Raw genomic sequence first — 25,645 nt, 5'->3', positions numbered from 1 at the left:
GCAATCTGTATATGATTCCTTTATGGAAATTTTTATCTTATTTCTTTGACTTTAATATGGGAAAGAAAATCAAATTTCTTTTTTAAACATCATTTTCAATAAAATATTATTCTGAAAACATTTCTTTGGAAAGTAATATATAAATAGAAAATATTAAACATAGAACTTTTATTACAGTTATTTTACATTTTTGATCTAAGTTTGCCACATATAAAGAATCTGATGCTCAACTACTAATCATAAATTCTCCAACTCTGTCATAATTTTTCTTTCTTCAGTTTAATTTTTTTCTGTTGTAATTATATTTAATTTTTGAAAACTGTATGCATAAGCCAATGATATTATAATGTTGTTTTTATATGCAACTTTATTGTCAAAGAAGGAATTGTAATTTCTATACGGATATCATAGAAAGAAGTACTTAATTGATTAAACGAGGATGTATTTGAAATACTCTTAAGTTGCTGAATGTCATCTCCATCATAAACTCTACACTTTCTTTTAAACAAGCAATCAATGATAGAAAGTATGACTGTATTGGTAGGTGGTAGGATATCACATCACATTCAGAAATCCAGAAACCTAAGAGTGAGATACTTGGTTGTGTAGGCCATGATTCAGTGATCATTTTGCCATGCTGTTTTCTCTAATCTGAGTAGTCATTAAGGTGTTTTTATCCTACCATGATCATGCTGTTTTGTCATTATTTTAGTATTTTCCTCTCCTCTTATCTTTCATTTCTTCTTCAGAATTCACCTTTACATCTTTATTAGATACTCAGCTATTGAAACTCTTTGTGTAAGAAGTCATACACATTTCTAAATGTTTGATGCTGAAGCTCTTTATGACTTGCTTTAGGTTGTCAATCTTGTTTTTCACTTGGTTGTCAGAATGTAATCTCTCTTTGTTAGTTTCAAATTGTGATTTGAAAACCTGCAGGACAGCTTTTTGGTTTTACATCTGGATTATTAGACATCAGTTCTGCCAGAAAGAGGCCATACTCTGTCTCCACCACCTTCCTGGCTGGTGTAGGCTTCCATGCCTGCACAATTAGCTTTTTGATCTTGGTCCAAATTTCATTTTTGCTAGGCAAGTCAAATCTGCATGGATATTTTTTACACAGTTCTTCCAACATCCTTCCTGGACCTTTCTTCTTAGTTTTATCTGCTTGGCTGATATCAAATAACTCATTAATCTCTTTGCAGAATGCCCATATTTATTTTCTTCTGTACATTTTCCCTTTTTTGGCTGACAAGCCCTGCAAACTGGGAATTCATGAGGGTTGATACAGTTTGAGGGATACTTCTTCTATTATCCTGTTCTCTGGTACTTCTCACACCAAGCTGACCTGTCAGCTACATTTTCAGCATCTTCTGTTCTGCATATGAGACCATGTCATTGGAATCCATTCCAATCAATAGCTTTTTCATCCAAAGCATCAGCAGCATGATGCCTTTTTCAACTGGACTGTTACCTCCTGATTTGTCCTTGAGGCATTAATGCCACACCTGATAAGGGACCAGCTACAGATTAAAGATTGATAAATTCTTCTTCTTCTAAATCTCCTTTTTCATCTTGCTGATTGTCTGAGAACTTTTTTATGTTATTGTCAAGTTATATGTCCTAATCTTCTTCAACATCACTGTCCTTCCCAACAACTTCCCCCATGGTCTCCAGTTTGTTGATACATTTCTCTTTATGTGGCAATGTGCTAATTACCATGCCATCACTCACTCCAGAATATTCAAACATCTTTACTGAGAAATCAGAGCAGATAGAGGAATCCATTTGGCCAGAAGGAATCACCTGAAATGCTTTAACTTGTTTGCTGTAGATGAAGAACAGACCATTAGCTCTTTTAAGGACTTTCTTTTACTGGGCCTGCACAGTCTTAATGCATCTTATGACCATTTGCCAATCATGCTTAACAAGCTCCATGTCACAACCAGGCAGAGCACCATGGGATTTAAGGATAATAACTGCCTAGCTCACTTTCCTTTAACCAGGACTTGAGGCCTTTCATCAGTCTGACAAAATGGGTGTCTAGAACTGACTTTCCATCTTGAGTGTCCATAAGAATAAATCTTGTTATCTCAATTGCACGAGTGTAAATCAGAGTAGGGATAATGATGGGTAAAAGAATGTTCTTTTAGCACATTGTGTTATAAGTGCTTTATGTTGGGTAGATCTCTCCTAATGCAAAATAACAATGGCTATTAAAACAACAGACTCTCAATCCTGCTTGTTATCTTCGTAAGAGATGTGATCAAAATACACCTTTTGACGCACAGTAACTGATGAAGCATTGCTTTAAGTTTGCTAGTATTGTACCATCACACAGTACCAACTGATGCCTGTCTTGCCATAGTGCTGAACTCACTTTTCTATAAAATACATAGGCTCTAGTTTCATCTTGAAATCTATAACAACAAGAACCTCATTAGAAAATCTGTTGGCTTCATGTGTATTCTTCATGGCATTTGAGATACTTTTGATTGCAAGCTGTTGACTTATCATCCTAACTTGATGGCCCACAAAGAGTTCTACTTTGTAGCAGCAATTGTCCAATACCTGTACAGCATTGGAGTTCAGTAACACCTTTTTCACCCTGTCAAAGAAGTAAAATGCACACTTGCATCCATTGCAAACAACTTGGATGGTAAGAAGGGTGTTATCATCATGGTAATAACTTAAGCCCCTTGCAATATCACGAAGTAAGCATTGCTCATTTAAGTTCTTGAGGTTCTCATCAAAACCATAATTCAGGTAGTTCTACGCTATCTCCACCTTTTTCAGTAACTTCTCTCAAGAATCAACAAACTGTTAGTCTAATTACTCACTTTACAATGTCAAAACCATCATTCACCAAAAACACATTACATAATCCACTGCCTTTCTGAGCTGTTAACTTTACTGTGCATAAGCTTTGATCTAAGACAGAAGAACAAGGTTCTCAAAATGTTCTCCACCATAAGAGTAGCAGTTGTAGGGTAAGAGTTTTACGTATGAATCCTCAATTGCATCCTGGAAGAATGTATGTAACCCTATCAAAAATTACCTCTTTTGTTCCCCCAGACAAAAATTGAATGTTCTATAGAGAATGCATAAACAACATGGCAGAGTCAACTCTTTCAGTATCAAATTCAAGAATGTTATATTTAGGTTATATTTCTTCTTTTCCAACACCTCTCTCCCCTTCTTAACTTATCAAAATCTCTTTGTCTGGCAACAAAGCTTCTGGAATTCAGGGTGAATTCTGGAATCTCTTGCTTTAGGTCCTGAAACTGATATGAGGTGCACAGTAGTACATGAATCACCTGTTTTGCAAAAGAATTTTGCTTTGTACATGCATAGTTTCTCAAAGCAGTCTTAACATTGGTGGTAGATAGTCTTATGGGGGCTTCCTTGTAACAATGTAGATACCTCCTACATAAAATAGCCTAAAATTAGTGCCCTCTTTTTACAAATTTCAATCCTGTCAGGGCTGAGGATTTGAGCACACTGAAACAAGAGAAAGGTATCTGTAAATAGAGTTGATGTCATCCTTCAAGCCTAAGATCGTCAGCAGTTCAGCAATATTTTGCACAATCTTTTTGCTGCTGCTGCTGCCCTTTGCTGCATTACCACTTTCAGCCTGCTTCTTTCTTCTTTTCTCATCCACATTTGAAAACAAGTTATTGGATATATTCATAAGTTTACCACTTCTGTCTGCCTATGTACTTCTCTTTGGGAGCTTTACAGCATCTCTCCTGCTAAAGTTTCTCTGACCCCTTGTTTCTATCTTGAGGAAAACAAACACTCATAGATTCTGGTATGTTTTCTTAGAAGGTTTCACAAAATTTCAGGAATGGTTAGTGTTTCATAGATAATGTAGTACAACCAGTGGTGCATCTAATGATTTTATTTGGGGGAGTTGCAACCTACAAAGGTAAGGGGATCCCAACCCCTAAAAATTGTATTGTAGTATAAGAAAAAGTGAAATTGTTTCTAAACAAATTTTTAGAAAATAGGTATATCCTGGCAAAGATGAGTAATTTCAGTTGACTGTTATAAATCTAACCTCACGTACTGCTGAGTTTATCAGACATACTTCCTCTCATGGGACCCATCTGCAGAAGCAGAAGTTCTGGTTAAAAACATTGTTCATTATATATTTACAGTTTTGTACTAATGTTAAGTTATAATTTTTACATAATTTATAATTATCTCAACCTTTAAAGCAAATTTTGCAAATTTCAGTGAAACATTTTATTGAAAATATCTGGTTCTACAAAAACCTTCAAAAACAACCTGTAATTATCAAATACAACATCAATTACAACAAAATGTAATTAACATGTTGAGTATTCACATTTGGCGATTAAGGTTTGGTCATGCCCTTAAAGTGCCATTTTCCTCTTTATTTTAATAATAATGATAATAAATTATTCATGAGGTAAGCATGCATGTAGCTCATGCTCTGCATCACTCAGTATGGTAACTTGAGCTACCCATTTGCCGAGTGATTTACAATTTCAAACTTGTAACATGTATTGTGGGATTATTAGTTAGATAAAGCAATAAAACAATAAATTTATGTAGAAGCTTATGTAGACTGTTCAGGCTTTAAGGTATTTAGAAAACAACTAGTTTTCTGTTACAATTTTTAGTCATTCTAGAAAGAAAAAAAAGGGTAAAAAAGGTTTATTTCTAATTTTTTATGAAGATAAAATATAAAGTTTCACTGGAAAAAAACTTTTGACATTTATTTAATAAACCTGTTATGTAAATGAAATGAGAAACTTTTTAGATGGATGAAAGTATTTTTAATCTTAACATGAAAATCAACTTTTACTCAAAGCAGCCAACACTCATGTTTTAGGTTCTATATTTTTGTGATGATGTTTTAAGTTAAAAAATTTTCCATGACTACTAGTGTAAGTTTCAGCATACGACAAGGAATAAAATTAGTAATGTTATATCATATTATTATATAACGTTTAATGCTTCTTCAAAAATAAAATACACGCAAGAACTGAATTCTCGATAATAAAAGGTTTATAATTAGCTTCTAATTTTAAAGAAGCTCTTTTGATGTCAGTGCTTTTATTCAAGAATAGTGTAATTTTATATGCTATCCTATTGGATAAGTTTTTAACTCTCATGAACAATGTAAAATTTATTATTAATCATGTCTCAGTTTCTTCTACAGTAGCTGGCCATTTTTTCTCATAATTTCTGTATTGAATAGCACTTTTAGATGTGAATTAATTTCTATCAGAACACTGAAGTATTAAGAAACTGTGATGATAAGTTTTAAATATTTGATAGGATTGTTATTCAAAGTAGGTGTCCACAGATTGACAGAATTATCAAATTTCCACTATCCCAATTTATTGTGATGTCACCTAAATCATGGTTTTCAGGTTGGTCACCTCATGGTCAGTTTCTGATAATCAAACCTGCAACATGTACAGATGTAAGTACAATAATGTTTAAAGGTTGCATGGTTTTATTTCCCAGCTGCATAATGTGCACGTGAATGGAATGCTTGTGTTCAGCTGACTGCACCACCAGTTATAAGAGAGATACATTGATTTTTTTAAATTTTTAAATAGAGATGTCGCTGTGCATGGTGTTACATTCCACCACTGATACCCCTTTTTTTTTTCTATATGTTGAATGTAGATGTTACTGTGACAATTTATGCTAGTTGAGATTTTATTAATGTCCCCAACCCCTTTTGTTGCCACTGACTAAATTATTTGACCAATAGTAGTATTATAAAGTAAACTAAACATGTATACAGGGTGTTTCAAAAATTTTATATTTGTATCATTTCATAATGAAATTTATTAAAGAGCAAAGTGTGAAAGACTAACTGTATTTGTAAACAGTTAGGGCTTTTTAAATAATTTAAAATGTAGGCAGAAGTAAATAAAGTTGTTTCTTTGGATATCCTATACATAGCTGTTTGTTACTTGTATTGTTGGAATATAACTTTTTCCTGTAAGTGAATATTACAATTATTGTAATCAAGCTGGTACCATTCATATATAAAACTAGTCATACTGTGTACAAAACTTGATCTTTTACTTGGGTAAAACTCTAGACCTGTACTGCCATAAAAAAAGTGGTGCAACAGTGGTTAATTTGAGTTTTGTATATGTATTTCACAAAGTTTGATAAAAGAAAGTGTTCAGGTTTCATGGACAGTGTAGTTTTGGATAAATGAATATTTTTACACCTGCCTTGTTATAAGAATTTAATAATAATAAATACTTATTTACATGATTGTAATAGTCCCTATTTTGGTTTCAGTTTTCTATAAGCAGTCATAATGATATGCTTACAGGTCAAAATTAAATATAGTTTAGTTATGCACATACACAGATTGTTATCTTGCAAGACATTATTAGTAGTGGGGAAAAAAGTGCTGCTTCATAAAGTGAATCAGGTTTTTTAACATCTTATGATTAATTGTTATCCTGACTTCGTGGGCAGTGATTTGACTATTAAAGTTCATACCACAAGCAGTATACAACTCTGGGATAGAACTTCCTACACTTCATACGTTGAGATTAAAGCATTCCGATTTTTACTTTATTAAGCTCTTTCTCCACACACACACACACACACACACACAGCTGAAACTGTTGCACTTGCAGTGTTTGCTTACTTTGGTGCTTCTCCCATCTACATTTATACTTGTTTCATGGTTGCATGTTGTTTCATTTGACTAGATTACCATTCCCCTCTCTTCTTAAGTTTGCTGTTTGTGATCTTTTTGCATGAGCATCTCTTGTAGTAATGAAATGCTTCTGTTCAGCTGCTCTATCATGGTATCTCAATGATTAAGTTTTTGTTGCACCGCTTGGTGTCAGGCTGTTTGCTCTCAGTGAACACTACACTTGTTGTACTTACTCTTGTCTTCCTGTTCTGTTCCACAATAAGCAGTAGACTTGATAACACATTATATTTTTTAAGACAATTGCTCACTGTAGTTGAGGTTTTACTAGTTACAGTTCATACTGATACCACCTAAAAGACTGTTGGTCATGGCACACAGACAGTCTGGACAACATCTCATTTGACACTAATGATGTTACAATATTGTTACTAAACATAACTCTTGCATATAATTGAGAATCATGAGCTTCTCTCCTAAAGCTGTTTTGAAAATAAAAATATCGCTCCAAATCTGCAATACATTGGCATGTTGTTAAATCTTTGAGGCTCGGGTGTGTAATTACGAGGTACCTGTTCTAGGGTTTATTTTACTACATTGCAAAAACAAAACAAAAAACACTAATTGAAACAATTTGAAACTTCAGAAAAGAAATTTCTACAGATTATAGCTTCTACAAATAATATATCTTAATTTTATATGTGATATTTGTATGAATTCACAGCATTAAAATTTCAATTAAAAATGCTTACCTTTGTTATATATTTTAATTACTGATTTTCCTGTCTTTCTACTTTTAAAACTTTTTCTGTAAAAGTTGTTATTCTATAAAATTGTAAATTGTTCCTATGTTTTGAATCAAAACATTCCACAAGCAGCTTTACTATACTTATAATCACTGGCATACAATAAAAATAATGTTTTTACCATACCAAAATTATAAGCAAGGTTTTTCTTGAAAAAAATTAATTGAAATATACCTAATAAGGTTTTAAACCTGTTTTATGTTCATTTATATATATATTTGTTCCTTACAGTGATTTTCTTTACCCATTCATACAGTTACATATACTAATAAGGCTTAATGTAAACAAGGCAGTGGCAAACCTTGGTACAGTCAAGTGCAGAATTATTTAATTGTTCCTATCTCATGGTGTTCTATAAAATGATTAAGCAAGCTTTATAAAACATTCTGAAAAAATCATGACCACTATTGTTACAAAAGCTGTTCACAGACATCTTTTTTTCTAGCAACATATTACCAAGCTAAGCTTTTACCATTTCGGTCCAAACTTTATACAAATCTCTGTTGAACTGAACGCCATACTGGTTTATTATACATTTGAAACTCACTCACTGTTATTTTCTAATGAGATTTACAAAATTCTCATCTTTGAAAATTTGAATGACTGAAAAAGTGACTTCTAATACGATATCTTACCTCTGCTCGCAGAAAGTTTTCTTGACTTGTACTACTCTCTATCAGCATAAATGTTTGCTTGCCACTAGCCTTGCCACTTCCATTTATTATCTAATGCATACTAACTTGTAAATGATCATGTAGCAACCCTCCACCGTATCATACCTAGCACCCTCTCCAATGATGCACGTGTTAATCAGTTCTAAATGGGCGGTCATTTTGCTGCTGCAGTATGAGCAGTCATAGTCATGACCACCCAATAGTGTGAGTGCATAACTTCCAAAATTGAAAGAGAAGATAAAAGTAAAACAAATCATAACTCTCCAAGAAACCAAATAAAAATGTAAGATAAATTAATTGAAGTAGAAATAGAAGAAAGTAAAAATGTGTGGATAGGTTAATTAAACCACAAGCGAAAAACACATTTAATCAGTTGGACTACCAAGTTAGAACTGATTAACATGTGCATGCTTAGAGAGGGTGCTAGTTACAATAGGGGTAGCATCACACTCCTATTGGTGGAGGGTTGCTGCATGATTATTTGCATGTTAGTAAGCAGTAATAAGTGGGAATGGCAAAGCTAGTGGTGAGCAAATATTTGTGCCAATAGGCATTACAAGTTGAGAAAGCTTTTTGTGAGAGGAGATAAGTATCGATCAGAAATGCATTTTCAGTTTAGGAAGATGTTAACCCCAGAATATTTTCAATAAATTTATCAAAAAGCATAAAGCATTTTTAATCATTGACTTCTCTGCATTTGAAGACAGTATGTAGGAACAGTTAACAGTAATAAATTACTACCACTAGGCAACAGTATCATACTTGTACCTTTTGCTTTAATGTTTTTTGATGTGGACTTACCTTGTGAAAACATTTTTGAATGTTTTCTTTTGTAGTTTTATATATATTGAGAACAGTGTAACAAAAACAAGACAAATTTTATGTTTATTTTAACAGAATAAATTTGATAAGCTTTATAGTATTGTATAGGAAATATAAATATATTAAAATTATGCACATCTGGGGTAACTAACAACAGATTATTGACCTTGAGTATTAATTGTAAATTTTGCATCTATATCATAAAACTTAACTGTTTTTATAATATCTTAGATTAAACATTGTACTTCTTAAGAGATACCATATTAAAGACTTGTATCTAAGATAATTATCTAAAAGTTATTGACTTTGTATATTAACTCTACATTTTGCTTTTAGATTATAACAAATAAATGCTTATGTTGAAACCTAGATTAAAAAAGATTTAACCTTTAATCCCACTGTCATTTAATAGATAATATTTAGTTGTTTGCAACACTTGAATTAAATCTGTACACATAATTTTAATTTGTAAGAAACTCTGAAATGTAGCATATCCATTGTATGATATTAAGATATTTGATAATTAAAATCACAAATAATTCTATACATTTAATAAAAAAAAAATTGAGTAAAATATATATATATATATTATTTTGCATTAGGAGAAAGTTGATATATGTTTGGACTTTATAAGTACATTGTCCAGATAAGGAAAACCTTTTAACTGTATATTATAGGTGTTCCTTATCACTCACTTGTTGAGTTTGCTGTCATGCTGTCTACAGTCATGTGATTTTAGATTCTGAATGTCCCTGATACAGTGTAGAACATGTATCCACTTTAATGTTCATAGTTCTCCATTCTCTAACCATCCATGTTACTTACTGTGTATGCATTAGGAGATTTAATCACCTCTGCTTTCCTGCCATAATTCAACTGTTTTTAGTTGCAGTCATAATGGAAAGTTTCAAGCCTGTAGTTGGAGGAGGTGGGTGGGAATAATTTCAAAATCAGGTAGACTTACCTCTGAAATTTTAAAAGACAGAATATCTGTATTGAGATGGAGGAGTGAACCAGAGAGTCATAAAGACACCTGATTTACTAAAATCTGGTTTCTGAGGCAGGAAAGTAACAACCTAGACCTCAAGAAACAAAAAATTTGATCAAGCAGAGCTATAGTAGAATCCAGAAACAGGGTAAAAGTCAATGGATCAAAAGAGAATGCTCCGAAAGAAATTGGGCTTTTCAGATGAGGGTGTGGAGGGCTTTAGCCCCAGAAGCATGTACAGTCATTAAATATTTATTACTGATCCCCTCCACTGAGAACCTTCCACTAAAGGTAAAGGAAATGCATTATGCTCTAACCCTGCATATCTGTTACACCATTCTACCATCTGTGACTATACGAGATAATGCATGACTCTACAAGTACTTAAATACTGCCCTAACTATCTTTTTATATTATTTAATGGGTGTCTAGAGTAATTTACTATCCTGTCAAGAAGAAAGCTTCAGGTAATAAAACTTGCTTAGTGAGTGAACACCAAGGGAGAATATTAAAGAACCCAGGCAGACCCAAGGATGGGCTCTACAGTTCTAGGACAGTGCTATAGGAACAAAAAATATGGTTAAGAAAAGATAGAAATAAAGCTGTTAGGTGATCCGCACCCCTAGTTGGAGCAATGAGACATCATGTAGAAAGTATACATCTTGTTTCTGAAATCTTGAATGTCTCACAGTAACATGCACGTTGAGGGGAGAAAGTTACCAACTGAGGCAACATCAACCACTGGAGAGTGGTATATTGTCTAGGGCAGTTGTAGGGGTATAAGTAATATGCTAGATGCCCAACTGGATGAATTCATCCAAACACACAATCACATATTGTAAAGGAGAGATTGTGATATTTCATTTCAGTTATTTACTCAAATGATTCCTCAACCCCAAATGCACCTGTAATTGTGCAAAAAGGTGTTAGGTGGTATAATGATACTTGGGCTACCATGCTTGAACATGAGAACTCAAGCAGTAACAAAGAAGAAGTCATCTGCTAGGAATTCTATCTGACTTGAAAAATCACAACCAAAGACAAATTAATCCCAAAGATGGAGAAACAACAGTGAGATGTAAAATAAAATCTTAATAATATGTTTGACCTCATTGACATACTGACTTGCAGAATCTAAACCATTATTTGACAGAAGTCTGTGTATGTATGTCCACTTGTAACTTGCAAACTGCTAGACTGAGTATCATCAAACCTGGCATGTTCCCTTAGGAGCCCCAAGGAGTGATATGTGGGGGGAGCACCATTTGGACCTGACTTTTCAGATATTTGTGAACAACATGGTAAATAAGATGGATCAATTGCACAAGCCAGTTTGTTAACTTAGCTAGAACAAGATCTTAAGAATGTGAGTCATTGTAAGTTAATAAACAACTTTTTTTGTGCACACACTTTCCATCTCCCAGATAATGGGTGATATCTAAAGTGAGTGTCATAGCCTTGTATTTCAATAACAGAGTAGAGAAGAATAATTTGTCTTGTCATAGGGGTATTCTAAAGTAATTGAACCTGCCTGTGTGGACTTTGATGAAAAAGAGACAGTTACTCAAAGCTCTGTATACAACTGTGATAACCAATAGTGTAACAAATTTTTGTACATTCGTTTGACTTGTTTTTAATGTATTATTTTAAAACAAGTTGATTATGTGCTGTGCATTTATTATTGAAATTTGTCACAAACTCCTTTTATAAAGAATTGTGGCCCTATAAAAACCTGACAATCACAACATTTTTTGCCTGATGTAAGCAATAAAATGGTAGAAGCTATTAAATATCAAACTAAACCAAAGTCCCATTTAGGAAAATGTTTAAGAACTTGTACTTGTTGAAGACAAAAGGTTTGAAAGATGCCTTTAAACAATGCAGACAAAAGACATTGATGGCTTCTGTAGCAACTAAAAGTTGTGTAACTAGCTGTGGAATAAGCTGAAAAGCCATGATCGTGAAATAATACCTACAGAAAGAAACAAAATTTTGAATACTTGACAGAAAATGTATGGAGCTAAAGTCAAGTTGAAGGGAAGGGTATTGAAATACTAAACTACTACCCAATGGCAAAAATAAATGGATAAATAGGAATATAAAGATAATATTCCTGTATATACACCTTCATCATTCAATGGCCATGGTAAAGAAACTTCCATAACAATCTCATGTTTTCCATTCTAAAATGATGTATATTCAGGTAATGATTAGTTAAGACAGGTCTCCAATCTTCTGATTCATTCAGAATCACAAAAAGGTAGAGTAAAAACATGGGGAAGTGGGAGAAACTATTTTGACCACACCTTTTCTAAAGGAGATTTGAGGCTTCTTTATCCAGAATTTGTAAGCAACTGCTTTAGAAGGAAGAGAAAAAGACATTAAGACCAGTCTGAAAGATCTTTCAAACTTTCGGTTTTCAAAACCAAAGGTTTTATTGATGAACCAATGATCTGATATGACCCCCAATATTTCCAAAAGAAGATTTATCCATTACAGAAAGGAGTTATTGAGTGGATAGAACATAGGATTTGGCTATTCAATAGAGTCAAAAAGAATGTAGAAAAAGCTTAAACTCAACTGAAAGTAGACAAGGGAAGCTGGAAAGTAAATATTTTCAGAAGTAAGTAAAAATGCCAAAACCTTAATCAGCTCCTGTCTCCCCCTTCCCCACAGTAATCTATCTGGGGATCAAGAACTTGTGAAGCAAGATTATTATAGGAAGTTAACTTTGCTGAAAGGCTATTAATATTTTGCTGATTTCCAGAAGCATCAAGGATGATCTGAAAATCAGGAGAAGGTAGAGAGTACACAAATTCAAGAACTGAATGATCCAACATGACTAACAACCTCAGCATAAAGAAAATTGTTAAATATATAGAATAAATTTGGGGGAAAAAAAAGAATTCACATCAGCTGAAACCTCTCTGGAATTAGAACTAGCTGAAAAATCTTGCAGTAGTGTGGCCTCCAAAGAAAATGTCAGATTTTTAATATTGGGACAAACATTTGGTGTATGAAATGTTGACTTCAGAATTCATTGTAAATAAAGTCAAGAAAGCAGAGCTTATGTACATTTTCTGAGGCATGTACAATAAGACACATGGAAGGTGGAAGAGTGAAGAACTCTGGTAAGTTTGGCACATTATTTGCAATTTTTTAAGGACATTCAGTACCTAAAGTCACATGATTGTTGACAGCATAAGTGGAAATTTTAAATTAAAGCTTGATGATAGCTTGAATGGGTAGTGAAAGAAATTCCAAAGCATACTTACCTCCACTGACACTATAGCTATTTTTCGATTTCCAGTGTTTCCACTCTTTGCCCATCTAAACATTGAAAACACTTGCTCCAGTTTTTTATACCCCACTCAAATGCCCTTGGCAAATTCTAATTTGTAAAATTCTCCACCAACTTCAATGCACCCTCTATCTAGGTACTGTATATAATCACCTCATTCAGATAATGTAATCACTTTTTCTCGACAAAGCATTCGGCACAGGTTTCTATAAACAGGAGCGTTATAATTGTTCACAATTTATGTTGCAACTTTGAATGTGTTTGGCTTTATTACAGTTATATTTATAAATTACTTTAACAAAAAAAAAAGAAAAAATTCCCAATTAATGCTCTACTATGGAGGCCAACCAGTCCTCTTCTCTTCCACCTCTGCTATCTGGTGTTTATCAATGGCCAGGGGAGGGCTCTCTCTCAATCAAAGCTGTCCATGATGTGATCTGTTGTGAGATGGAGACATATATGCGGACTGAGGGTGTGTGTCTCTGGGGGGGTTCAGAGGCAGCTTTTGGTAATGATCTGAGACCAGCTGGGGAGAATTTAGACTTGCTTTTTCTAGCTTCTTCTTTTACTAGGTTGGCCTCAACAGTGTGCCATCTTGATCAGCCACTTCCAGCCCCTTTTCTTCAGTTGGTCACTTGGGTTTGAGATGTTTTGGGGGTCTCTCCTATTGGAGTTGACTCTACTACATCCTTGTTGGCAGAAAGGACAACAAGTGACTACTTGGTTTTCCTCATCCTCCTGATATTGCTATTCATGCTGGGAGATTTGCTGCCCAGTTCACAATGGGACAGCTATGCCTTGGCCCCCACATTTATCAGAACAACATGCTTTGGCTTATCACTGCCTGGAGGAGGTATATATAGACTCTCAATCGGAGGACCCCCTTTTAGACCTGTGGGGGTCTAGTTTGGAACCTGTACTCACTTTAAATACATTCATCTGATTCTCTGATTCATCTTATTCTCATGACTGTCCCGAGGTATTTATCTTTGATACAACTTTTGTCAGAAGCCTGTCAATGTTCCCCTCAGCAATTAGAGGACAATTAGAGGGATTTTGCTGATGTGTACCTCAGTCAGATTGTCATCTTCAATTCTTTCTCTTATTTCCTGACTGGTTTGTTGTTGGGATTTATTGGGTAGAGATGCTTTGTTAGAAAGTGTTTGTTTACCATCTTCTACCCTCGGGAAGTTACATGAATCTCCTTTTCTCCATCTCATGTTGTTTGCCAGAGTTCCAGAGATGTTTGAATCACAAATTGATTCAGCTCGATTACATTCTTCTTTATTGTCATTGCCTTCTCGCCTTTTTTGGGAGTTTTGGCTCATGGTTTTTCCCGACCCCCCTCCTTCAGTTCCCAAGTCTATTGATTCTCATAATAGAGTCCGTCCATATTCTCGAGAATGTTTGACTTGGGCAAACCATCTACAATGGCATCAGTGACTATCCTGTGGGTGGGAGAGCATGATTACATCACTTTCTGGATATCTAAAATTCTTTCACTAGGGATCTATGGGTATTCCATGTTCTGGCTTCAGGGTTGGTCACCATTATCTGCACAACCTGTTGCCTTTTCACCTCCAACAGATCCACGGTGAGTGGAACTTCATTCCCAGACCATAAGAGTGTTGTTAGTAAAAGAACAGTAGAGAGGGTTGATCCTGTTCTGAAATTTTATTCCTTGTACCCAAGAAGACAGGAGATTGGCATCCAACCATTGATCTGTCTCTACTCAACCAATTTTTAGATCCTCTTTGCTTTAGAATGGAATTTATTCTCAACCTACAATGGCACTTTGTGCCAAGGCTCTGGATGACCAACTTCGATGTTACTGAAGCTGATCTCCATATATCAAAGCGGAATGTTCCCAGAGATTTCTCAGATTTATGCACAAGGGTCAGGTGTTGCAGTTCAGGGCTCTACATTTTGGTCTTGCATCAGCACCTTATGTTTTCTGCAGAGTTGTTTGGCTTCTTCTCATCATCTGCATTCCTTGGGCCTGTGCACACATCATCATTATATGAACAACTGGCTTCTTCTGGCACCATTCCATCAATTAGCAGAACAACACTCTCAGATTCTCCTTTCAGAAGCAACAAAAGCGGGCTTCCTTATTAAACTGGAGAAATCTATTCTGTCACCAACACAATATCTCGTCAATCTGGGTGTGTTTTTCAATACTCTAATTGTGATCAACCAGCCCCTATCAGGCTTTTACATATGTCTCCTTCTCCTACTGCACAGGTGGTTCTCTTTTTTGGGGGGATGTGATCATCCCTCGAGCCTCTCATTCCTTTGGGATGAGCACACATGTGGTCCTTTCAGTGGTTACTGTGCAACCAACAGATCATGCATTTTGATCTATTGGATCATCCTGTCTCATTACTCAGATGGTTTGATCGGAACAACACTACTATTGGGGTAACCATTCCACCACCTTATCCCAATGAGCCATCTGTTCACAGATGCATCTCTTCAGGGTATTTAGACAGAAAAGGAGTCTACCCTCCATATCAATGTTCTGGAGCTCCTTGCAGTACCCCGGGCAATAGTTAAAGGTCTGTCTCTCTTGAAGGGAAAAATTGTCATGATACATTCCAACAATTCCACAATGGTATCTCAGATTTCTTGCCAAGGAGGCACACATTCTTCAGACCTTTGTTTTCGTACCTTGGATCTTCTCTACTGGGCTCATTCCCATTGTATCAGTCTTTTAGCATGTCATGTTCCAGGAGTGATGAATTTAATTGCAGATCATTTGTCTCAACCCAACCGGATTCTTCCGATGGAAAGGATGCAACATCATGAGGTTTTTCAGTGGATTTGCTCTCAGTTAAGGTCTCCAATTATCAATGCCTTTGCAACTCATTAGAATTCTCAACTACAGTTGTTTTGGTCTCTGATACCTCATTCTCAAGCATTGGCAATAGATGCATTCAGTCAGGACTGGACAGGTTAACATTTGTATGCCTTTACCCCTATTCGACTGTTGCCCAGGGTTCTGACTATGATTCGTTCCACTCCCTGTTGAGTTCTCTTGATTGTACCATATTGGCCAGCTCAAATATGGTTTCTGCTTCTTCAGTATCTGCAGGAATGTCCACCTCTATCTCTTCCACATTGGCAGTCTCTGTTGAGACAACCCCGATCAGACATTCTCCACCCAGATGTCCAGAAACTCAATCTTCATGCTTGGAATTATGTGGTCCTTTGCCTGACATAAGGCTTTAACTTCTTAGGTTTCTCTGTATTTAACTAAATCTCTACGTAGGCCTATCATGGCCATTTATCAACGAAAATGGAATACTTATTGTCAGTGGTGTATTAAAAGAAATTGAAACCCTCTTCATCCTAAAGTATCTACCATATCCCATTTAATGACATGGGTATTTGAGAGGGGTCTTGCTTCATCTATGGTGGCTTTATATAAGGTATCCCTAACCACTCATTTCAGGTATTCCAATTATTGGAAGGTTTTTGAATCCTCAGTACTATCGGGTCTACTCAAATCTTTTCATATTCTTCAACCCAAATGACCTTTTCAATTACTGAATTGGGATTTTACAGTTTTTACATGCATTGTGTCATCCTCTCTTTGAGCCCTTAGTTTTGTGTTCTGTGTTTCACCTTTCTCTTAAATTGTATTTGTTGTTGTTGTTGACTTATGGATGTCGTCATTCAGGGTTGTTTGCAATCAATGTGCATCAGACTCTTTATCATTCCACATTTGTCCTGCTTTACCCTGATAAGTCTTTTCTTCCCAAGATTCTGGCAGCCAGAGAAGGAGAAAGATCCGTCTCGCCAATCCATTTGCCAGCCATTTCTCACCTTTATGATTGCTCCAGTTCTGATCATTTTTTAGGTTCTGTTAGGGCCCTCAAGTATTATGTGGCTCGTACTAACTCAGTTGAGGTAGTAGGAATCAATTGTTCATTCATTAGAATCCTTCTGTTTTCTGTGATTTATCTCCCATTACCCTAATGAGGTGGCTTTGTGAATTAATTCACATGGCTTAGAATTGATTATCAGTACAGGAGAGGAATCTTTTGCATGTCACATCTCACCAGATTCATGATATCTTTATGTCATTAGCAGAGCACTGTTCCTTAAGACTCCCCAATATGTATTACCTTCCAAACTTTATTAGTGGACCTCCTTACCACCTCCAGTTTCCAATTTCTGGGGTGTCATACAGAGACTTTTCCTCCAAAGTGTTTGAGTGTGTTCCTTCACTCTTGGAGTAGAGGGTGAAGTTGGAGGCCCTCCTACTTGGGTCCCTGGATGTTTTTCCCAGATGTCAGTAGGAGTGGCACCAACCTCCATGGGAGCCTACTCGTAAGTCTGGTTCAGATTTGACACGAAGCTATCCGGTTGAGAAGTGCATGGCCCTTCTCTTTGGTATGTCAGTTTCATATATTGTTCATGGAAGGAGGTCCACTATCTCCTCATAATTCCGAATGAGTAGTAGTCCCATCCTAGATCCTTGGTTGAGCACTGGTTCCACGTCCTCTTCATAATTCCAGGGCAAGTGGAATACTCTTTCCCACTTGGTTGGGGAGTAAGGATGAATGTTAATAATTCTAGACTGGATGAGTTCTTCTCCTTTGGTAGAGTGTAGCATACACAATCCCATCATTCCGAGCCTTGGGTGTTACCTTTTGGACTTCTACAGGTGGAGGAGAAACTTTGTCCACTTTGGTATTGCTTACTTTCTTGTCGTGATTCCAGTGGTGTGAAACATCACTCTATGTCTACAGGTTGGGATAGAATCAAAAGCATATATATATATATATATAAAACATTACTGCCCAATAGCCCTAGCCACCAACGTGAGATATAGATAACACGACCCCTTAATTACAACCCTGAGTTGTGGAACCTTGGCTATCTGGTTGGGGCTAGCCTATATTGGTGATTACTCATATTCTATTCCACTTTTGATATAGGAACTGAGTTCCAGGTGAAGAACATACCTGTTCGGGGTGTAGTGGGGTTCCTTCATACTTGTTCCATCTTTATCTTGGTATCCTCCTGTTCTATACAAATGTTTTCTGTATGGTTCATGCCTGCACTGGCTCCTATACCTTCTCAATTTGGGATTCTCATTAAAAGCCAGTTTATGTGTCGAAAAAGTTATTACATTACCTGAATGAGATGCTTATATACAGTAACTAGATAGAGAGTGCATTGAAGTTGGTGGAGAATTTCGCAACTTAGAATTGCCAAGGGCATTTGTGTGAGGTATAAAAGACTGGAGCAAACATCTTCAATGCTTAGATGGGCAAAGAGTGGAAACCCTGAAAATCGAGAAATAGCTATAGCGGCAGCAGAGGTAAGTATTATTGGAAATGCATTTTCAGTTTAGGAAAATGTTAACCTTTATTACAAATGTACCAAATTTTGTAACATAAATATAAAAATTGTCAAAATGAAAACAATATTTCCCTCCTCAGACAATGCTGCTTTGAACAGTTAATTCCTAACTTTGTAAAAGTCAAATTATATAGAAAGTTAAACCAATTTACAGGTATTATCCAAAACATGCAACAAAAACTTCTAACAGCTACCCTGAATTCCAAATATCAATTACTAAAATGTAAATATGAATTAGACCACCAACTTGCCTACTACCTTAAACTAGATGAGTACAACAGTATATAACGTGCCATTAACCAAAGCAACTTGGGGTTAACTCAAGGGAAGAAATCTATACACAACAAAAAAAACTCAAACAAGTGAGAGAACTACAACAATCTGAAAGACATTACAGCAGGAAAGCACAGCTTAATCTTGTTATCAACAGATCGGATTACCACTGAATGACATTGAACTACAACTTCTGAACAAAGACCTCAACTTCACCATCTACCACAAGACAATACCCTGACTAGAATTAAAGACCGGCCTAGAAGATTTATCCAGAAGACTCGTGATTGTACATTTGTAATAAAAATTTCTTTCACTACCCATTTAAGCCATCTCCATACAAAAATTGGGTTTCTCATCATCAAATTTGAATACTTGACTTGAAGAACTTTATATACAAATCTTCAGTTAAGATGAACAGTCGCCATGAAGTTAAATAAAGCACTAAAGAAGAACTAAGTACATCAGTTAAATAATGTACTTAGCAACTGAAGGAAATCAATGTGGCAGTTAACATTTAAATTAAATAAAAGTGTAGTGTGTTTGTGTGTGTGAAAGAGTCAGTTCATTAACCACGTAGTGGGAAAACATTGCCATTTCGTGTATTCTTGAAGTCACTGAATTGGAAAGTTTGATTTAAAAAGTTAATACCTTTCACTCTTCTCCCGTCTGTTTATGTAACAGTGTAATCTACTTTATTAATATTTGTCTAATGGTTCTCTCCTGAGCAACAGGGTAGCATGTATCATAGTACTGACATATTCACAAAAGTTGAAGTTGCAATGATGACAACACTGTATTGTACTTTTACACAGAACTTGTTTCTTATATGAATCAGACTTTTCATAATGGTATCAAACTTTTTGTAAATTATTTTAAATCAGTCACTGATACCATTTACTTGTTCTTTGGTAGAGAATGGTAAAAGTTTAAAAAAACATTAATTTAATAGCTATTTTGAAAAAATAAAATGTATTTTAGGCTATAGAACACCTCAATGTAGACCTAGAGTGTGATTAGTAAAATATATATTTAAGCAGTTGATAAATGATTTATATTTTACTTCAGTAAAAGTGTTTGTAGTAGAAAATTTTATTGTAAAGTTTCAGTCCAACATTATTATTATGTTATTTCATCATAGATCACTGACAATAATTATCACTTAGTGGAAAATTAGACCTATAAAAATACACTTGAATGAAAATTAAGTAATTTGCTTTAACTTTTGCTTGTTGTTGCCAGTCCTGTAATGTGAAGTGTTTGCTTATAGTAGTGCATATCTATAAGAATTATTTTGAGAGAAATATTGCATAGAATGTAGTTAAGAAATTTTAGTATGGTGCTGTTACTGCATGATATGGAATGTACCTAAAGTTTGATTGAAAAAAATTACTTTTTCTGGTTGTATATAGAATAACATTTTATGTCCACACTTTTCCATACAGAAATAATTAGTATCATTAATCTACAGTCATTATTAAATTATTTTGTACTATCTCTGTATCTATAAAACAAACAAAAGGATTTCATTTTAACTAAACATAATTTTCCAAGACATTTTGAATAGATATATGGTAGATGAAAATTTAAAAAGTAAAACAAACTAAGCTTTATAATTGTTTTAGCAGCTGAGTAGTATTTGTCGATACAGTACCTTACCTTTTTTCACATAATAGCTTTTCTTTATTACTGCCCTCTATGTGCACAATTTTCACTTGCCTTGATACTTCCACCTTCCTCCACATGTTGTGATGTGGTACCACTGCACTGTAGCATGCAAATAAGCATGCAACAACCCTCCACTTATATGAGTGTGATGTACCCTTCTAGTGCAGCTGACTTCCTCTGTGTTGTAGAACCCAACTTTCACTTCCAGATTTGGCACTCAAGTGTTTGATCGTGTTGCTTGCTGCTCTTTGAGTCTCATTTTTGCAGATTTTTTTAATGAAATTGGAACTTCATTTTTCTGTAATTTATTGCAAACTGAATTTCTTCTACAATTTTTTCTTGATTTTTCAAACCCTTTTATTTCATCAATAAGGTTCCCTTGCAGTATGTAACCTACTTGTTTTATTGTGATGAATTTGCAGTTTCATGTTACTACAACTTTGACATTATCCATGCCACTGACCAAACACCTGTTACTGTAGCATCTGTATTAACTTTATTAGCTGAAAAGCTTTTGACACTCGTCTGCTGGGAGTTGGAATCTTTGATGGGTTTGAGGGTTCTCATGAATCTCAGTCAGTTCTTCTCTGCCCAGGGGAGGCTGAGCAGGATACAAAGATTTGTACAGTCTTTTTCCTTTTCCTTCCTTTGCTATGCAGTTTAGATCAACATCTATAGATACACCTTGACTTTCATCTACTTTTCTGGACTTGGTGACAGGTATTTTATGTTTTGTCTTTGTCCCCTGTGTCTTATAACCCCTCCCTTTTACATGACTTGCCTTCTTTTAGTTATTTTGTTTTTCCTCTTTCTCTGATATCAGGATCCATGCCAGTCAGTCATGTTCAGGAATCAGCGTGCCTTGTTCCCCATGTACTTCTGAGGCTCACATGTTGGGCTTATCATTGCTCTGCAAATCCCTTCCTCGGCTCTCAGCAGCTGGATTTGTTAATCCCTGCTTTGAGTTCAGATACTGATATATCAGTTAATTTTCCCAAACACAGTTCTCCAACCTTTGTTTAACCATCATCACTCTCCTTCGTTATTTCTCTTTCATTCACCTCTTTTCTGAGGCTATCCATCATTCCCCTGAGAGCTCCTTTTCCCTCACACCTGGCTTCTTTGTTGTCGGATATTTTAGGTAGGGATGCACTTTTGACCCATGCATGTCAATCCCCCATGTCTTTGCAGAACTTACATATGGTCCCCTTTTTATGGAAGTCCATTTTGGGGGATTTCCCTGATTCCATGGAGTTTCTTGTGGAGTCTGTTCCCCTGCATAATCCCTTATTCTCCCTTGCCACTTATCTGTCTCAACCTTCCCTTACTTCTTTCCCTGTCTCCAACCCCTATCCTTCCTTTCCCTTATCTGTTCCTTCATCACAGGTTTTGGCAACGAATCATTGTATTATGCACTGCTAGCCCACATGCCACCAATGGTTCCAGTGATTACTGAGAGGGTACAGTTCCAGTTGGGGCAAGGCTGTTCTATTTTGACTCTCTCTGGTGGACCTTTACAATGGATCCATGGGTTCTTTCATTGAAGGCTCTCTCTTTGTTTTCTCACCCCTCCTCCATTATCATTTTCTTCTGTTCCTTTCCCTCTTCAGGATCCTGTCTCCAGCCAGCATCTTTTTAATGTGGTTCAAAACCTCCTTTTCAAGGGTGCTATAGAACTTGTTTTTCACTCCTTTCAGAAGTTCTGTTCCAGGTTGTTCGTGGTCCCCAGAAAAACAAGGGATTGGCATCTAGTCATCAACCTTTTCCATCTAAACCACTACATAGACATTTTGAGTTTTACTTCAGACCTCAGGATGAAGAAGATCGATGTGTCAGATGTATATCTTTATATCCCCATTTCCCCTGCATCCTATAAGTGCCTTCGGTTATTCCACGAGGATTGTGTCTATCAGTTCAGAGTCCTTCCATTTGGTCTGGCCTCATCTCCTTACATTTTGCTCATCTACTACACTTTCAAGGGCTGTGTTTCAATCATTATATATACAAGTGGCTCCTTTTGGCTCCCTTTTTTCCAGCTTCTTTGGTCTATACTCAGTTTACTCTCAGAGAAGCTGCTTGGGTAGGTTAGCTGATCAAGGTGAGGAAATCCATTCCTACTCCAACACAATGCCTCATTCATCGTAGGGTCTTTATCAACTCCCATATCAGTCTGGCCCAGCTTTGTCCCCTTCAACTGAGGAGCTCTTGGTTCAGAAGGCTTGATCCTCTTCTTCTCTATCCATGCCAAAGGTTCTATCTCTTTTGAGGAATTGGGCTTCCAGCTGTAGTAGAGGTTGTTTACTCTCCTCTTACTGCAGACTTGATGTACAGTTCCAGATGCCAATTGGGTTTTGACTGGATGAGTCTACCACATGCAGTTCACCCCCTCCATCTGAGAACCCCTCTTCTTACCACCACCTGGATATTGGTTCCTGGGTGTGCTGGTGCTGGTTGGAGCTGGACTGACCACCATAATTTCTCACACATATGATTGGGTTGGGATCCTCCTCCTACCATGGACTGGAGAATACATTCCCAATGTCTCATGTGTATTCCACCTTTCTGCCATCACCCAGATGTCTGTTTCCCAGGTGGCTGGTGTTGGATGTGTATTAGGTCTGCACACGTGTGCCAGGTTGGGTTCTCGGAATGGAAGTCTTTTTTTCTTTCTGGTTCCTGGGCCTGAAGTGAAGATGGTAAGGATCCTCCTCTTACTATGACCCAGACGATTCATTCCTGGTACTGCTGGTTTTGGACTGGAGTTGACCCACTGATTAAGGTACAATGCATTGTAGCCACTATACACCACTGGCCTGTCCATAGGATTGTCAGATGTACCTTCTTTCCACCCTTTCATTTATCTACAGCGAGGAATATACCTGGTTTAGATGCAGTGCAGTCTCCCATGTGTGCGTTTTCTCTGCATCAAGATGGATTCTCTTCAGACACTTTCTGAAAGATGATCTTCTATGTACTTTTGTACTGGTCCCTCTGCCAGGTCAATGAAGGATTATAGCTATTATGTGAGAAGAGGCAAGGTACTGTATTGGAAGTTATACTTTTCCTACACTGAAAATGTTACAATGCAGTGGTACAACGTCGAAACACATGGGGGTAGGTGGGAGTATCAAGCAAAAATTGCACATTTAGAGGACAATAATAATTGAGAAAAGCTATTATGTGAGAAGAGGTAAATATTTATCTGAAATACATTTTAAATGTTAGAAGATCATAACATTAAAAAAAACTTTATCAGAGGTTTTAGCTGAATATCAAAATCATTGTGTAGACCAGCTAACAATTTTTTTTTTGTTCTAGATCGTGGCAACATCCCAATAGCTGTTGTCTCACCACAATCTCGAACCCATAGCAAAGCTGATGAAGACTTACCTTCCATGCTAGTAACATCTTCAATGCCTAGCATGCAAAGCTTAGACAAAGGGCCAAGTGAAGCTGGTAGCCAAGTTTGTCTGCTGGTCAAACAGAGCTCTGTATAGTAATGTAACTTTATGGTAAATTTCTTTGTAGTGTTACATGTGTCTTTAATCAAGCTTTTGGAAAAAAAATAATTTTTGATGTTATTGAGTGTGGTTAGTATTAAAAGTGTGCCATATATCTGCACAAATCATAGCACATTTGCTGTGGCATTTGCTACATAAGAATATCAGGGAATCCAGTGTCTAGGTATTTAAAAAAAATCTACAAAGAAAAAGAATTAGAATTGAAGTAAGAGAAATTTTAAAATTTCCGTAGACATGTGGTTTCAGCAGTCTTAGTCCAGTTACAATAATTCAGTCAATAATAGTCTGAAATTTGTTTTATTTAGTACCAACTAAGGAGATACTGGATGCACAGTATATTTACACTATGAATTGCTAGAAGTTCAATTACGCTTTTTGTCTCGAAGGAGCGAAATGTTTTCTCAAAGTTATTTGAAACCTGTACTTATAAAACTGAGGAGGTAAAACTTTTTACTTGGTAATAAACAGTCTATAACTTTATTCAGCAGTGAACTTGTTCATGTCTCATAAGTAATGTAGTTTACAATGGTCATTTTGCCATCCTGATAAACACCTCATTTGTGCAGAAATATATTTAATGTTCTGATTTTTGAATAAAATGGGCACCTTAGCCAATATAAATTGACTCCATTTTTTAAATTTCTTCACAAGCTGTTATCTAGGTTTTTTTCATGCATTTACTATTTCTCTCTGAAAAAGAGCTTAGGAAATGTTGTTTTCCCACAAGGAAGGCCTAAAGCACACCCATTACAGTAAAAGATTAGTCTTAGTTTCTGTAATGTATAAGTTATATATTTTTTAATCCATTATCTGGATAAGTAGTTATGAATTACATTTTTTCTTTGGTGTGTTTTAAGTTAATTTTAATGTGAATATTTGAGATATGTGCTGACTTTCTACTAATGAAGGAAAAACCTTGTTTCTATATGTTACAGTTTCTACTGTCACAAACTAGGTATGAGTTTAGTGTTATCTGTTAGATGAAATATGATTGTAAGTATTATTATTATTTATCATAGTTTTTGTATAAATTTTCTTACATGAGAATTGAAAGTTTGTGAAGATGTATTAGTTGCTGATAATCAAATAATTTATATGGGGGGAGAAGCAGAGCCATGAAGAATTGTAACAAAGCAATTGAAAATATTTTACAAAACTAAACTGTCTATGTTTAGTGTAATAATCATGTCTTTTCGTTGCTGTATTTCTTATAGTGCACAGTAAGATCTAATAAATAATATAAATTTAGATGTTGCCATTTCACTGGTACTGTATTTTTTTTTTTTTTACAAAATTTGTTTTAATAAGCTTAATCTACAGAAGTTCTTTGGAGCTCTGTCGGGAGACTTGCTCATATTAAAGTACACTTATTGTTTTTCAGTTGTTTAGAGCCATGATGATTTAACAATTTGAGGATGTTATATCATGTTGATGATAGCTGGATTAGGTGAATTTTGGCTGAACTATGATACTTACACTGTCTTTCAAGAGAATGAGACATGAAGGTTAAACCGAACTTAGAATGGTATATCTTATCAATTTAGGCCTTCAA

At 35.6% G+C, this 25,645-nt stretch overlaps 1 protein-coding gene across 4 annotated transcripts in view; it reads left to right on the top strand.

Moving 5' to 3' along the window:
• The window catches only part of LOC106461809 (probable palmitoyltransferase ZDHHC14), a 91,298-nt gene extending 65,957 nt beyond the window's left edge, over positions 1-25,341 (top strand). For 2 of the 4 annotated variants that reach the window (XM_022388889.1, XM_022388888.1), the window contains exon 10: positions 23,891-25,341. In XM_022388889.1, coding sequence (XP_022244597.1) covers positions 23,891-24,069 — 179 coding nt within the window. In that variant the 3' untranslated portion in view covers positions 24,070-25,341. Of the gene's footprint in view, positions 1-5,405; positions 5,459-23,890 lie in introns of all 4 variants that reach the window. The other 2 variants (XM_022388890.1, XR_002611086.1) reach the window with 2 other exon arrangements.
• Positions 25,342-25,645: the final 304 nt, after the last annotated feature.

The sequence above is a fragment of the Limulus polyphemus genome, unplaced genomic scaffold (assembly GCF_000517525.1).
Source record: "Limulus polyphemus unplaced genomic scaffold, Limulus_polyphemus-2.1.2 Scaffold1036, whole genome shotgun sequence".
Lineage (NCBI taxonomy): Eukaryota > Metazoa > Arthropoda > Merostomata > Xiphosura > Limulidae > Limulus > Limulus polyphemus.
This window is presented reverse-complemented; position numbering and strand designations above follow the sequence as displayed.